Here is a 17,411-nt window from a genome sequence, read left to right as displayed (position 1 = left end):
AAATTTGAGCAATCCCGTTATGTCACATCAACTGGGGGTCACTGGGGGTTGGAAGGGATTGGGGGCAGGAAGCATTATACAAAAATTATTTTGCGATTCTAAAGTAAGTCCAATAACATTAAGGCCTGTTTTGGTAAATTGGTTAAAAGTTAATTTTTGTTTTTTGACTTTTTTGATTTATTTTTTTAAAAAAAAATTCAAAAAAAGTCAAAAATAGCCAAAAATATCAACTTTTAACTAACTTCTCAAAACAATTCTAAATTTGATATTACTTATTAAAATATATATTTTATTTTATTTACCTATTTTTAAAGTAAGGGAATGGTACACAAATTGTAATTAGTTGAAAACGGGGTGCACAATTTTGGATGCTTTTCGAATATATGGAGTCTATCATTTTAGATCAATCATAATTTTATTTTTTTAAAATAATAAAATTAAGCATTTTTGTTGGATTTAAAATATATGTATATATATATAATAGTATCAAGTGATAAATGGCGTGTGCCATTGATCTATCACCATCAATAACTTCCCTCGTGTCTAGAGTTGCAAATGATCTGAGCTGAGTTTTGCTAAGTTTGAACTTAACTCATTTGTTTGTCGAGCTCGTTTATTGAGTTCGAGTTTGGTTCGACTCGTTAATATTAATGAAACTCAAACTCGACTTGATAAAATTCTTTTTATTATTATTTACATATATTTATATATTATTTAGTATATAAATAATATATTTATTATATAATTTAAATAAAACTAAATGAGTCGAGGTTATTTAAACTCGAATCAGCTTGCAAATAAGAGTAATGCTAGAGACTCCAAATATTCTACCAAAAGTTTTACCAAATGTCTCACATGGGTGTGGGACCCACACAATGTGGGTCCCATGCGGGTCCCACACCCATGTGAGACATTTGGTAAAACTTTTGGTAGAATTTTTGGGACCTCTAGCATTTTTGCGCAAATAACTTACTCGTGTGTGTTGGTAGGTGCAAAGCTTTAATAGTTATTTATGGGAGTCTAAAAAAACTAAAAAGCAAAAAAAATGATATACCTCTTTTGGATACACAAAAAATAAGTTAGCTTATTGACTTTGGCTACACATTAGCTCTCTATTTTTTGAAAAATGATACAGACCATTAATTAGTGATTGCATTAGGGATGTGGCAGTGGGTCCCACTTACTGTCACATGTATTTTGTGTCTTAGTTTTTGTGTTTTTTTTTTTTTTTACTTGCCACATCATTAGTGATGGTGTTAGTGGTAGAAATTTAGTGATCTGTAGCATTGTTGCTATTTTTTTATACGTTATTTTCTAATAAGTAAAAAAAAACAACTTATAAATCATTATCGCATCATTTTTTTCTTTTTTCTTTTTTTGCATATCTTCTATAAAAAATCAAAAAAAAAAAAGGAAAAGAAAATAAGCAAACCCCACTCGACCACTTAGAAAATAATACACAAGTTTATTTTTTTTTTTATCTATTTTCTAGACTCGGGGCAAGTTTGGAAAAATAAAATATTCAAAAATCTAAAAAGTCACTAACTACTAAAAATTCGTTTGATTTAGTTTTAAAATCATAATTTGAATGTGAAATTGTGTTTTAAAAAATAAAATTTTAAAATGAGTTTTGAAAAGAGAAAACTTATTCGGTTATAAGTTTTGAAAAGTGTTTTGAGTTTTAAGTTGTATTTTAAAATTGTTTTGGGTTTATTTTTTAAAAATATTTTTAAAAATTCTTAATTTTATTTTTTAAAAGTAAATATTTTTTATGTAAGGTCCTAATGTCCCACATCAGGAATGAATGGGGAGTTCCTGTGTTATAAAAGTAAAAACCTAGACCCTTATATAGTATTGAGTCATTTTTCCCGAGTGGTAAAATCCGTAGCAGAACTCCCCAGTTAAGCGTACTTAGGCGGGAGTAGTTCTGGGATGGGTGACTCACTGGGAAGAACAAATCCGTGCGAGCGTGACCCAAAGCGGATAATATCGATGACATGTAAATAGTTGGGATGTTACAAATGGTATTAAAGCCGACTCTCCAGAGTACCGAGTGTGGTCCCCTGATCTCTCGATGCATGTGGGCAGACTTGTGAGCTGACAGGCTACTGTATGGGGACGTGTAGCCCTAAGGAGATGGATTGTAAGGTCCAAGTGTCCCACATCGGGAATGGAGAGGGAGTTTTTGGATTATAAAAGTAAAAATCTGGACCCTTATACAGTGTCGAGGCCTTTTTCCGAGTGGTGAAATTCCTAGCAGAACTCCCCAATTAAGCGTACTTAGGCTGAAGTAGTTCTAGGATGGGTGACTCACTGAGATAAACAAATCCGTGCGGGCGTGACGCAAAGCGGACAATATTAATGACATGTGAAGGGTTAGGGTGTTACATTTTATTGTAAATGTTTTTTTTTTTAATATGCGATGTATTTTGTGTGTTGTATTTTTTAAAATATTTTATTTTATTTATTAAATTTTTTTTACATTTTTTAATTTTTAAAATTTTTTAAAAATTTTGGATCACTCATATATATCTAAATAATAACAAATTATTTGGTCAATGCTTAGAAAAATAGCAAAAATATTTTTTTGAAAAAATAAAAAAAAAATGAAAAATATTTTTCAAAAAAATAAAAAATATATCTTCTGGAAAAAAAAATTCACAAAAAAAATAATAATTTTAAAAAACGAAATATATTTTTTGATTTTTTTTTTTAAGAGTTTTGAAAAAAGTCTAATTAACAGTTTTAAAAAGAGTTTTGAATTAAGTGTTTGATTATGAATTTTGAAAAGAATTTTGAAATTTTCTCACTTTAATTTTTCTCTTTACTTTTCTATCCGTCTTTCCGTAAAAAATAAAAAAGTCAACTAAAATAATCCTTAATAATATGTAAAAGATATACTAATAATTAGAAAAAAAAAATATGAAAGAGAGAGTATGAAAGAGGGAGTTAATTTAACAATAATGATTCCTCCCTCTAAAATTAGAGTTCTTATTGAGCTCTAGTGAGGTGAAAAGGAAAAAAAAACAATAAAGCAAAAGAAAAATACTTGGGAGCACTAATTAGTGCTCCCACTAATTAGGTGGCAGTGGGTCCCGCCATTAATGATGTGATATTTTGGTCTTGGGGTTATATTTTTTTTTTTTTTTACTTTTTTAATGCATTAGTGCTATTAGTGGTGGTGTTTTTAGTGGGATGAATCATTGTTGAAAGCAAAAACATCACATCAAATGAGTCTTATATACACATTAGAGCTATTAAAACTCACAAATTACAACTCTAAAATATTTTTGTTAATTTAAATATTTCACTAACATATTATCACATTAGTAGAGAAGTTATTGGTTGGTTATACTATTTATTGAATGATAAATATTCAATTTTTTTTTTAGAAAGACACAAAAAAAGGTAATAAATCTCATTATTTTAATCAATAAAATCAAATTTAAGCACCACATCAGCATGCCCCGAAAACAATGAATAATTTCCCTTGAAAAGTTCGTCCTGCAGATAATGTAATTCATGAATTATGTGAGCTCCCATCCCGATAACGAAAAATTATGTTTATTTTTAATTTTTTGAAAACACTTTTCAAAAAAAATTGTTTTCTTATTCTTTATATTTATTTTTATTAAATTTTTTTAATATTTTAAATAATATTTTTAATTTTTAGACACATAACACAAATATACTTAAAAAATATAATTTTCATAAAAAAAATATTTAAAAAATTCACTAAATACCAAAAATATAAAAAAAAATATAAAAATTCAGTATATTTTTTATATTTTTGTATATTTATTAATTTTTTAAAATATTTTTTCATAAATATTTTTTCTTTTTAGATATATCTAAGTAAGGTGCATCTAAAAAAATTAAAAAAAAAGTTTAAAATTTTAAAAATATTCACTAAAAATAAAAAATAAATAAAAAAATTCAGTTTTTAAAAAATTGAATTCAAAAAATTGAAACCAAGCACACTGATTAGTGGGTTGCATCATTTTGTCATACTCTAGACCAATCACAAATTTTCATATCTTTTCATATTTCTTAATTATCTAATATAAAATTATAAATTCTATTTTCAACACTAACCACAATATATATATTTATATATTTATATAGAATGCCACGTAGCATTCCCTGAACCAACCAATAACAGTTGAGAATTTTGTGTGGCTATGTTTCTAAAAAAAAAAATGTAATGCGATATGATTCTTTATTCTATTGTTAAAAAAATTATTTGGTACTTTCAGTGCATCATGTAGTGATACTCCTCATCAATCACAATATATATGTCTTCTATTATTTCTTAATCACCTAATATAAAATTGTAAATCTCACATTCTCCACTAATTATAACACTCCTAAGATACCACTTGACCGATCTTACCCAAGACCATCAAATAATTTCTACTTTTCACATTTTGTATCAATCCTTTGAAACTTGGCTCGAAATGGCACACCATAGTAATCAACAAGTTATCTTTATCAAATTGGTCTAATTTTTAATATCGATAAAATATATAAAATATTTAACAAAATAAACGTTTTTAATTATCAAAATAAGACCCATATAAATCCCACAAGCTCAAATAACACCTCCTAGTCTAATTTTTGGACTAACTATGCTCCTCCTTTAATTAATTGGAGCTAGATTCCCCGCCGTTTCTAACGTAGATTGAAGGATGCTATTTGTAGAGTCTGCCGTTAGTCACATTTTAAGCTTTTTCCAAATTTTTTAACCTGTTTTTTTTTTACTATTTTAATCTGATTTAAAAAGTTTCGTTTATAATGAACTTTTGACATTTTTATAATTTTGTGAGAGAAAAAAGAGAAATTATTATAATTTAGATGTGACATTTTATTTTACTAAGTTTTTAACCTATTTTATGTTTTAGTAGACTAATAGTCTCAACCATCTTGTCAAACGGTCCGAACATATTATCGTATTAGGCATTTTGTGTATTTTATTTATATAAAAAAATTATATTGATCCGATAATCGTAATTTATTTGATTTGTCATTTTTGTCACACACAAAACAAAAATAAAATTAGATGATTTATTTTTAAAAACGCAAATGTTATTCATTTTTTTAGTGACAAACACAATAAATATAAATTACAATTATCAAATTGGATTAATTTTTTATGGATAAAATATACAAAATACGTAACAAAATAAACAGTTATGATCATTCAAACAGAACCCATAATAGATCTTATGGACCCAAACAAACCCCCAATCTATAATCCGAAATCCTACTCATCAAAAAAAAAAAAACTCTATAATCTGAAATCGTCCTCACCTTACCCCAATTAGTTTCAATGGCAGAAAATTGCTCCCACCACGCCAAATAGGGAGTCTCTATTTGAACACCACAAAAACTCTAATCCCACACCAATTTTCAATTTTCTTTTTAATTACGAATTTGCCACTCAAGAAAATTGCCAAAGAGGACAAATATTCATCCATTCAAACTCGTCGGTGCCTGCGCTGACTATACCATCTCCAACCCTCGCAGCACCTCCCCAATGCAGCCCTTATCCCTCACCACTGCCAACCTCCAACCACCACCGCAACCCCCTTCTCTAGCCACCGGTGACTCCGAACAACCCTACTCTGAACAACCCTACTCTCCCTTCGCTACTGCTAACAGCCTCACCTCCACCCTCACCATCGCAGTCAACCCCGTCGCCCAGATACACCATCGCGATCCATTTCTACCTCCATCTCAACCCTTCATCCACCGTAGAGAGACGAAGACAGATCGCGAGCGAGAGAGAAAGAGAGAGATCGCAATTGAGAGGTAGCGGTGGTGGCAGTGGACGTTAGGGTTTTGAGACGAGAGAATGGGAGTTGGGGAGGGTTTTGCGACTGAATGGGAAGGGCGGCAGCGAAAGAATAAGTCGATGGCGAAGGGGCTGCGACGCAAAGGAAAGGAAGCTGCGGAAGAAGAAGCGGGGGGGGGGGGGGGGGGGGGAAGGGGCGAGTGGTTGGGAAGAGGGTGGCAGCAGGAGAAGGGGTAATCGACGCTAGTTAGGGTTAGGGTTAGGACTTCGGTGTCGAAGCCGGTGATGGAAGCGGCGGCAATGACAATGATTTGGGGTTAAGGTTAATGAGGATATTTTAGGAATTTGGTGGTGTGAATTGAGAAATAAATATTTTTAAAAAATGTGTGTGTGATGTGAACTAAGTAATAGTGTGGTATGAGAGTTTTGATTGTGTACAAATAGAGGCTCCCCACCAAATAACGGGAGCTTCTATTTGCACATCCACATTCCCCTCTTTGCATACACTTAATAGAAATTATTTTTATTATAATTTTATTTTCAAGTGAAATTACTATTATGGACATCAGATAAACACATTCGAAAGTTGAATGTCGAAAAAATGATAAAAATTGAGAATTCTACTTCCGAACCAATTGTTTATTTTCGAAATGCTACTTCCGAACCAATTGTTTATTTTCGGAATGTTACTTCCGAAGCAATTATTTATTGAAAAAGATGTATATAGAGTGTAATGGGTGTGTGCAAATAGATGCTACCCCAAATAACTAACAAGGAATACTTAAATGACAGAAATAGCCTTCAGCCGAAGGGCAGAAGGATAGGAATGGAAAAGAAAGGTTGGTGGAATTGGTTTGGTCTGTCTAACATTTTCTGACCCTACCCTAGTACTGCTGCTTAGAACGTTTGGTTGGCCCATTAACTTCTCCATTTTCATCCCCACCACAATGACAAACAGAGAAAGAAGCTACCAGTCAAGCCAAACAAACTGTAAGTTTTGATCCCCTCCTCACCCAATACACAACATCCACGTGTCCTTAATTTAAAAATTAAAAAAAAATAAAAAAAAATGCTCTATACATATATCACTCATTTTTTTGTTACCGTTTCATAATTATAATTGATTCTTTATTTAACAATAATTTTTAAAAATTAATAATAGAAACAAATAATATATATTGTTTTGTAATTTAGTGATATATAAAATACAAAGTGCTCTTTAAATTGAAACCGTGTATGCTGGGGACTATATATAAAATATGTCTGAGCCTTCTCATATGTAAAACTCTGCTTCTCTCTGCTCTCATGATTTCTGTTACTTTTTTTCTTTTTCTCTAATAAAATCTTTATGTAATTTGCCCAAGTGAGATTGCAGACCCCATTCTATCATTGTATTGTATCATTATCATCTTACAACAATGTAATCAGCAAAAGAAACCAAACAATCATTTTATGCTTTTCTTCCATGCACAACTTTTTCGGCTTCAGGTTTCCGGGTAAGATAATACTCTTCTTCTTCTTCTTCTTCTTCTTCTTCTTCTACTATGCGTTCTCCCTTTGCTTCAAACATGATATATATGCCTGTTTATGCATATTCAGGAACATGTTTTTTGTAATTTTTTTTAATGAACTTTAGTGGTTGAAGTTGGTGAGTGTAACATATAATCTAGCAAAATGACTATACAGTACTTGTTAATGTGTTCCTCTCTCTGTTTCTCAAAATTTGAGTGCTTCATGTCTGCAAAGCCAAACATGGCCTTAAGCGGTTCATCTCAAGTTTCTAAACTTCTATCAGACTTTGAAAAAATAAAAAATAAAAAATAAATAAAACAACGTTGTGAAAAAACCAAATTTTTCACGACTATTTTTGTATTTTTGTTTGTTTGTTGGTCTGTTCCTAGGATATTAATCATTTGAGAGGATTATGAGGTTGTTCAAGATTTTACAAGGACATGCATGCTTTGTTTTCTAAATTATATATTATTTAATAAATAATATGTACAGTTCAACCACCCATGGACACAGAGTTGGAATCTTCTCTCTGTTTGAGTTTTAGGGGATGCACTAAAACAATCTAAACAAGTAATAATGTTGTGATCGTCACATTATTGTGTTATTACATTTTGTTCATTTATGTAATAAATTTCACTACTTACATCTATTACCAACAATAATTGTAATGATTTAAAATTTGTTAGAACTTTGTCATGTGGAGGCTCACATTTGTTGAAAACTAGCTTTCATTCTATCGCATGGTATAGAAGAGTAGTTTTAGATTCTTCAAACTATGGGTTCATATATCTCACATATCGGAAAATTATTCAATAACTCAGATGGATGATTGTGGCGTATACATATAATGGTTCTCCTAGCCAATGAGGCCGAGCAAAACAAAATCAATGAGGCTGATGTTATTCCGTTCTTCTACTTGCACATAAATCAATTACAAAATCGGACACAATTATTTCACATTAGTATGGAACCCACAAAAAGGTGCGATTCAACTCATGTGAGAAATGTTGTGTCTAATTCTATATTTATTTTATGTGTTCTTAAATTTTTTTTGACTATATCTCCCTTCAAGCCGACCAAGATGCATAAGGTTAGTACCATTCATCTCACAACTATCTTGTTCTTATTTGCTCAAAAATATTATATGAACTTGTTAAAGTGAAGCTGCCAAGTAAAATCGAATCGTGTAAATTGGATATTGCGGTAACTTGGTCCACCACTAGTATGTAATGTACCACAACAAAGTGGTGCACCTTCTTGTGCATTTGTCCATATATATAAACATAATTACCAAAATGTCGTGGTGAACTATTGAAATGGAAAGTTTGTCACGTATGCCAAACAAAAGCTGTCATATTTGTAAAAATTAGATCAAATTGTAAACTCATTGATTCTTAAAATGAGAACTCATCCTAAGCATAACACTGTAACACATTCTAAGAAGGTAAATTTGAGATTCAAAGACCACCTTCTAAACCAGTGAACCAGATAGAATTCTTTTAATTATTTCGTATAACTGTCACCTTGACGAGCAAAAAGATAAATACATTCCAAAAAAAAGTTTAAAAAGTGTTTTGAACTTTAGAGACAATTAAATACATATGCCATAATTTGTCTATTATGACACCCTATGCAATACCCAATATCAATAACATACGAAGTAAAATTAAAGTTAACCCCCAAGGGTTGGTGTAGTGGTGTAGGTTTGGGACTTAAGAGTTTATTTCTCCTTAGGTTGCAGGTTCAAAACCTCTTAGGTACAAAACCTCTTAGGGTGATCAATTCTTATGTTGGGTCAGTTCATATGGAACTTTGCTCTGGTTTTAAATAGACCCTTTGTTAGGTTCAAAACCTCTTAGGTGCAAAACCTCTTAGGGTGATCAATTCTTATGTTGGGTCAGTTCATATGGAACTTTGCTCTGGTTTTAAATAGGCCCTTTGTTAGTAGACGGTAGGATTGGTCCCTCAGAGATTAGTCGAGGTGCGCGCAAGCTAACTATCAATTGGGTCAGGCCATACGGAGCTTTGTTCTAGCTTTAAATGAGCCCCCACTAGTGGAAGATAGGATTAGTTCCCCAGAGATTAGTCTAGCTCGAACATTCTGAGTTATCAAAAAAACCCAAAATAAGCCTGATATAATTAGTTTAAACCATCAAATTTTCCCAAGTTCATTGTGAGGTGAAAGAAAATACATTAAAAAAAATTTGCACAGAGTCGGTCATAATGGTAAGACGAAGAAATGAGATTCACATGTGTATGATAGAAAATATAAATAAATAAAAATTATATATATGCTTATAATTACAATAGATGCAGAAAATATAAGGAAATGAAAAGGTCAAACAAAAGTAGCAACTTGGGCTATTTTTAAAAACGGGGTGTGCAACAAGTCAACCATCTACCAATCACCACGAACTAAAAATGACTGGTAGCTAAGTTTGTGTTGAAAGTCAGATGTTATGAACATCTAAAAGTTCTTTTGAGTGTTTTTTGGGGAAAGATAAAAACACGGGAAGTTACAAAGAAAATAATTTTTAATGTAGTACTACTTGTTAACGTCAACGATTTTATACCAATTTTACCCAAAACATTTCTGATTACGGTTGATTATTTATTTTTAAGAATTCCTTTTTGTTGACATATATTTTTATGATATATGGTAATAAGAAGTTTACAATGTACATCATGTTGCATGAAATGTCTAGCCTTTTTTTTTTTTTTTTTTTGATCGGTAAAGAAAATTTTTATTGATGAAAGTATACAAGAAGGATACAGGACATCAATAAAGAGGAGCTTGAAACTTACAGAAGCTCCAAGGTCTAAGGAATTTTATAATACACAATTTTATAAAGAAATTTGTGTATTGAAAACTTTAAAAATATCTCAGAAAGTCATAATAAAATATAAAATACAATTTTAAAGGCCAAAAAAAGATAGAGAGGAAAAGTAATTAGGGGGGGGGGGGGGGTTTCATGTATTAGGTAGGCAATATGAAGAGAAATGGGGACATTCCACCTCAAGAGTAATTTTAAAAAATAATTATAAATAAATAATAAATTTTATAACTATTAATAATAAAAAACATAAAAGAAAAAAAAATCATAAATTTATAATAATTTTTAAAATTACCACTAATTAGTAATTTTTCCAAAAGGAGTCTTCTTGGTCCCACATGGAGCACTCAGGCACAGAGATGTGGACCACCCAAAAACTAGTACAAAATATGAAAAAGACAGTGGGTATGTTTGGTTTGTGTTTGAGAGATGTGTTTTAGAGATAAAAAGTACGAAAAGTTGTTTGGTTTGATTTTTTTCAAAAGATGTTTTGGAAAATTATTTTGAGAGAGAGTTTTGAAAAAAGTGATTGATTTGATGTGTGTGAGAGAGAGATTTGTTTGGAAAATTTGTTTGGTTTACAAGTTTTGAGAAATTTTTTTGGGAAAATTTGTTTGGTTTGATTACTTTTAAAAACTTATTTGTAGAGAAAATTTCCCAAAAATTTTTCAGAAATACAAACCAAACGAACCCAGTGCTTCCCTCCGGTCTCATATTGGATTAGGAGTTATTGGATGTATGGACATCGGGTTTTATTTTGATAATTTAAATTGTTTAATGTGTAGAATTTATCAAGTATTATATATTTGTAAAAAAATTACGTAGATCAGATATTGATAACTATCTCATCAAATCAGTTTTCTGTCAATCATTTATTTTTCACCGTTCATTTTTTTATACAAAACTAATCTGATTACGTAACTATCGATATCCGATCAACTTGATTTTTTACAAGTCTATAGTACTCGACGAGTTCTACACAACGAAACGATTCAAATTATCGAAACAACATATGTGATAGGTCCCCATGGATTCGATAACACTCCTCAATCCGATCCGACACTTAAGGAAGCCAGGCCTATGATGGCCTATGAAAAATTATTTGATGAATATGAAGCTACCCAATAAGAAAAGAATTGTTGGGATCTATCTTATCTCTTGGAACCCCTAAAAGTTAATTTATTGAATAAATAAACTTATTTTTGTTAGAAAATACAATTCCTGAAAAGCGAGCAAGCATGTCTCTGTACATGGATCAACTTCAAATGAAGCTCATAATTCCTCATCATCATATTCATCATTTCCAATGTAACGCGTAATAATTAACTTAATGGTAGTACTACATATATCAATTAGTATACACATTAGTATGTTTACTAATATTATGATATTATTAATGATCTTATTTATTATACAAATTATAAATACTCAAAAGTTTTAAAATTATGCCACATCATCTGTTAATACACTAGTGTGTATACTAATTAGTACATATAGTATTATTCTTAACCTAATCGTCATGCATATAACCTATTTTCAACCTCCAATTAGAGCATTAATTAGCAATTGTTAGGGGCATCCTCTAAATAATTGATAAATAATATCTTTAAATATACAAATATTAACAAGTATTCTTAGGTTATGTTTGATTCACAAGATTAATAGTGAAGTATTAATAATTCTATTAAATTAGTGTGGTATTCATTATCCAATTGGATTAATATCCATTGGATTAATAATCCCACCCATACCCCATTACTAATAATCCTACAAATTTGTTGGATTAATTATCCATTGGATTAATAATCCTAAACCAAAATGTCAAAACAAACATAGGATAATTGGGCCCACGGATTAATAATCTCAATCCCATGCTCTAATCCATCCAATCAAACATGCCATTAGAGTACTATGTAATATTGAGAATTATGTAAAAAATGTTTTGTAATTGGTGAAAATGTTTCCCAACAAAAATTCAATTTTTTTAAATTCATGAAAATTATTTTGTAATTTTCTATTGTCTTTTTGGTATGCCTAGGGACAGTTATAAGTTAGCAAGACACCAAAAGTATAGAACAAACTATATAGATAGAGAATAGGATTCTTGAGCAGTAAATCACAATGTTGAATAGTTGTGAACAATGTGGAAATCACTCAGCTATATGGAATAGTTTTATAATCTCAAGAGGTTGGTCTAGTGGTCAAGCTTGGGGTGTACTCTCTCCAAAATCTTAGGTTTGGAACTTTTTAAGTGCAAATAATTTCTTAAAGTCAGTCCATAGCATTAAATGAGCTCCTTGTTAGTGAACGGTGAGATTGATTTTCAGATTAATCTATCTATTGGGCTGCTGGACCGAGTTATCAAAAAAAAAAAATGGAATAGTTTCAATTCTGTATGCTTGAGGAACAATTAATTTAGGAAACATTAGGGTTCCAATATTTTTTTCTTGAAAAGAATACATGAGAATCATGAAGAGTTGGTTATACCCACATCCGAACTAATATAAGAGGATTCAAACATTAAATATTTGAAAGGAAAATGAACTGCATGTCAAAACCCAAAAGTGTGGAACCAACAAACCCAAGGTGAACGAACTCTTGTAAAATTCAGTCTTCTATTTTACAGGCAATACATTTATATGTAAGTCCTAGAGTAGACTAACAGTTATCGTAACATCGTAAACACACAATTGAATGTTAATCATAATAGTGAAAAACTGAACGTTGAAATTTAGTATTAGCTCATGGTCAACAAATGTGAACCAGGTTTTAGACAAGGTAATATGTAATGCTAGTATAATCAAGCCTGTGCATAATGCTCTAGCAAGTAGAAGCGTAAGAGTCAAATTTGGATTAGTTTAGTTTTTTTTTTTTTTATAACTTAGGGTATCTGGGTTAGCTTGCACGCATTTTGACTAATTCTTTGAGAATCAATATTCCACCGTCCAGTACAAAAGGGTCTAATTAAAGTCAGAACAGAACTCTATATGAACTGATCCAACACAAGAATTAATAACATTTAAGAGGTTTCGAATCTAAGACTTAGAAAGAAACAAACTCTTAAGTACAAAACTTATACCACTAAGCCAATCGTTAGGGATTAGATTAGTTTAGTTATTATATATTGGAAGAAGCTCGTGCATACCATATGGATACAAGATTTGGAAGAAAAAACCACTAAGCCAATCCTTAGATTAGTTTAGTTACTATATATTGGAAGAAGCACGTGCATGCCATATGGATGCAAGATTTGGAAGAAAAGACATGCAAAGTGCACATGCTTGTATAATAAATACAATTTTTTTTTTTTTTTTTAACGGCAAAAGAAAACTTTATTAATGAGAATAGAATACATACATATCAATAAAGAAAAGGAAAAAGTGTAAAAAGTATCACAGCAAGTAAATCCTAAAATTCTTTTCTTGCTTTTTTGAGTCTTGATTCTCTTACTTTAAGAGCATATACTGAAGTTCCTAACTCCAGAAATGTCATAAGATTCATCAACCTCTTGGTGAACATCAAACCGTGAAGTTACGTGCCTGTTTTGAGGTCCATATATGAACTACTACTATGCATTCTACACCACATCTAGGTGTAGTAATTACTCAATTGTTTCCCTCAATCTGATGAATTTGAATTTTGCTTTGTTTAGCCCAACAAATTATACTGATACAATGAAATTTTAGTTCCATTAACAGCCATGATTCAACTCTAGTGATTATTTTCATTAATCTGTAGGACTAGGATATCCAGTGATTATTTTCATTGTTCCATCATCCTTATATAGCATTGGAAGATTGAATCTAGCATCATGAAAAACAAAAGTTGCTACCACACATGGCATACGTAAATGTTTTTGTTTCAGCCTAGAATGAGATCCATCTAATATGATTCCCACAAGAATCACATAAACCTAAGACTGTTGTCTCTCTTGTCTGCAAAAATTGAAGTTTCAACATATATACTTTAACATGCTCCTTAATTTGTTCATTCTACAACTATATGTATCGTACTGTAAATTCCTCTTGATTTTATTATTTTCTTAGTCTTTATTTACAGCCTTTGTTGATTGCCAATGCATTTACTGATTTCCAGCTTTGGAAGTGGATATAAATACACCAATTGGTTTTCCATATTGTGAGTTTCAAACATAAAACAAGTTACACAAATCATAAGGCCTAGAAAATTTTCACCTCCTTTGTCTTCATCCACCTGCTCCTTAGCAACCTTAATATAAAGAATATGTATATGTGCATCAAAATTGAACCCATAGGTTTAATGTCAAATAATGGAAGTTCCAAAAGATGCATATATGTAACCGATTAGTAGTACTAAAATTTGTACATAAACTCAGTACGCAATGCTATGACACGTTTTGATTTCAACACTCTAAAACAAATGATCCATCAAAGTAGTTTATATTGTCAAAAATATCATCATCCATCATTCTCATCTCTAAATTTTGTATAAAAATTCTATCATTTTCCTATGTAGCCTAGAGAGTAGTGCATCATTTTACTTCTAACCCTTTCCTTAGCATTTTGTTCCTTTGTATAATAATATAATATTGACACCATCTTGACGAGTACCAATTATTACTGAAGCAAAAAATTCCAAAGGGAAGAGGAAAATGAGAATAAGGTGATTTACAAACAAGAAAACTTCAATTCATTTCAGCTTATGCAAATAAAGCACACTCACACAAACATATCACCAGATTGATATATGTTTTGTTTACAATACCAACAACATAGTATAACCACAAGCAATACCACAACTATAAGGAAAGTGGAAGAGGAGCACTGTAGACAACATTGAAATTGACACACATAAAATAATAGTGCAAAGCAAACCCTAGCCACAAATTCTAAAATCAAGTATGTAATTGCAGGTTTGAGTTTTCAGATCTGCTTTTCCATGTGATCACGAAACCTTCTTGGATCATTTTGGTTAAAAGCAGACATGATTGGAGCATCCCATCCGGCAACAAAGGCCAAACTCTGAGGAGGAGGGTAGATCAAAGGATCAGAAGAACCAGCAGCAGCAGGTGCAATTGAAATCTCATTAGATTGCTGTTGCACTTGGACATATTGTTGACTGTTGAACACATCTTCGTTGATCAGTGAATTCAAGAATGAAGAGAACACATCATTCGTGCCATAGTCAATTTCATAATCATCGTCCTCATTGCTACCGAGACCATTGCTGCCTCCCAACCCTATCCCACAAATATCAGAGTTATTCTGGATATTAAGGACACCACCATTTCCTACTCCCTCCTCCTCCTCCGCACCATGATAATACTGGCCGAGGTTTGCTCCCTCAGAATACCCATTTCTTCCCTTGTTGATGAGAATTCGACGGCTACTACTGACCGGCTGATCCAAGGCAGGAGGAGGAGGAGTAACAAGATTGGGGTTAGGGTTAGGAGGCATCTGAATTTGAATCTGATTGGCTTTTGAGGAAGAGGGTTTGTCATCCGCCGCCGCGGAGGAAGAATTAGGGCTTAATGGCTTGTGGGTTCTGGGATCAATCCCTTGGCTGATCAACTTCTTGCTGAGGTGAGTGTTCCAGTAGTTCTTTATCTCATTGTCTGTACGCCCCGGAATTCTCCCCGCTATCAAAGACCACCTATACAGAGATACAAACCAAGTTTAGACGCAGAACAAACACTATTATTCATGAGAACAAGATCATAGTAAGATTGAAACAGGCAGATTTGCAGGTTTGTATTTGAAAGAGAATTGCTCGTATGTAGTGAAAAAAAACTAAAGCTGAAAGAGACAGATTGAGCTGCATAGTGAAACCCTAATTGACAAGTAGTAGAAGAAGAAAACAGTGAAACCCTAAATAACCAGAGAGAGAGAGAGAGATTGTAGACCTGTTGCCGAGAAGGCGGTGGAGGCGGAGAATGAGATCCTCCTCGTCGGGGGCGATAAGGCCGCGCTTGACGGAGGGGCGGAGGTAGTTCATCCATCGGAGTCTGCAACTCTTTCCGCAGCGGAGGAGCCCCGCCCTCTTGGGAAGAGTGCGCCACCGTCCCTCACCTTCCTTGTTTATGTAATTCGACAACAGCTCGTCCTCCTCCGGAGTCCATGGCCCTCTCTTCATTCCCACTTTGCTGCAACACGGCGTCTTGCTCGTCCCTGTCCCCTTCCCCCTCCCCTTTGCTGCTGCTGCTGATAATGATGACGATGGCTGCCTCATCTCTTTCTCTCTCTCTCGCTCTCTCTCTCTCTCTCTTTCTTTTTTTGGGTGAATACTCTTACTCTTTCTCTTTGCCTTTCTCTGTCTCCTCTCTAGGAAGTAATCAAGTTATCTGAGATTTTTGTGCTGTATTCTTATGATTATCATATTTTCAAGATTTTCTGTAAAAAAATATTTGGGAGCTCTAGATAGAGTTTTAATGGTGGGTCTTACTCTGTAATGTGATATTTTGACTTTTTTTTTTTTTTTTTTTGCTTTGCTATTTCAGTAGAGCTCATATTAAAATTTTATTTTTAGATCTTTGTATAATTGCTCTTTTCTTTATTATTGGCTAAATAAAAATTATTATATGCTCTAATTTTGAAACTCTAGGAGGTGCTCTAATGGTGAGACCTACAATGTGATCTGATGTGATGTAATGTTTATATTTGCTTGTTTGTGTTTTTTTTTTTTTTTCCTATGACACAGTACTAAAACTCAAATTAGAACTCTAGTTTTTGAGTTCTTAATCACTACTCTGGCTAAATTGTGTTTCTTCATTTTTTTAATTTCAAGAATAAAATTACAATAAACTTTTAACACTTTTTTCATTGATAATTATGGATAGGAAAATAATTTTTTCCTTTTTTATTTTTTTTATAGGAGTTGGTTTCTCTTTATGTTCACAATCCAATTTGATAGAGCATTTAGGTTTAGTAGACCATTGTGAACCCAATCTCAATGATTCTAATTGTTCACTTTTTAGTATTCGTTGAAAAAAATATTCATGTAAAAAAACAAGATGATTGGGCTATATGCTTGAATCACATTTACCTTAAAAAAATATATAGCAAATATAATTTCAAGAATAACCGTTCATTTTTTTAAGACAAATGTGATTCAAACATATAATTATCGAAATTTAATCAGCATAATTTTTTATATGAATACTTTTCTCAATAAATTTTAAAAAAATGAACGGTTTGGATTACCGAGATTAGACTTACAATTGACTCACTAAATCCAAATGCTCTCTCAAATTGGATCCCCAATATGAGAGAAGCCAAACTCTTTTTGTATTGAAA

The 17,411-nt window shown here is 31.9% G+C and overlaps 1 protein-coding gene and 1 long non-coding RNA gene across 2 annotated transcripts; one reads left to right on the top strand and one right to left on the bottom strand.

Annotated features, from left to right (window-relative positions):
• The first annotated feature begins 7,026 nt into the window (after nt 1-7,026).
• Nucleotides 7,027-16,713, top strand: LOC114277089 (uncharacterized). The gene is made up of 2 exons (XR_014345666.1): nt 7,027-7,290; nt 15,032-16,713. It is a non-coding gene; the product is annotated as an uncharacterized LOC114277089 (long non-coding RNA).
• On the bottom strand, nt 14,786-16,347 carry LOC114277088 (uncharacterized). The gene is made up of 2 exons (XM_028218909.2): nt 16,022-16,347; nt 14,786-15,771 (listed from the first exon to the last, which is right to left on the bottom strand). The coding sequence occupies exons 1-2, from the start codon at nt 16,345-16,347 to the stop codon at nt 15,042-15,044; spliced, it is 1,056 nt and encodes a 351-aa protein (XP_028074710.2). The 3' UTR covers nt 14,786-15,041.
• Nucleotides 16,714-17,411: the final 698 nt, after the last annotated feature.

This window comes from Camellia sinensis, chromosome 12, assembly GCF_055761805.1.
Source record: "Camellia sinensis isolate YWXY chromosome 12, ASM5576180v1, whole genome shotgun sequence".
In the NCBI taxonomy this organism is placed as follows: Eukaryota; Viridiplantae; Streptophyta; class Magnoliopsida; order Ericales; family Theaceae; genus Camellia; species Camellia sinensis.
The sequence above is the reverse complement of the archived record's forward strand: the minus strand, read 5'-3'. Positions and strand labels throughout refer to the sequence as shown.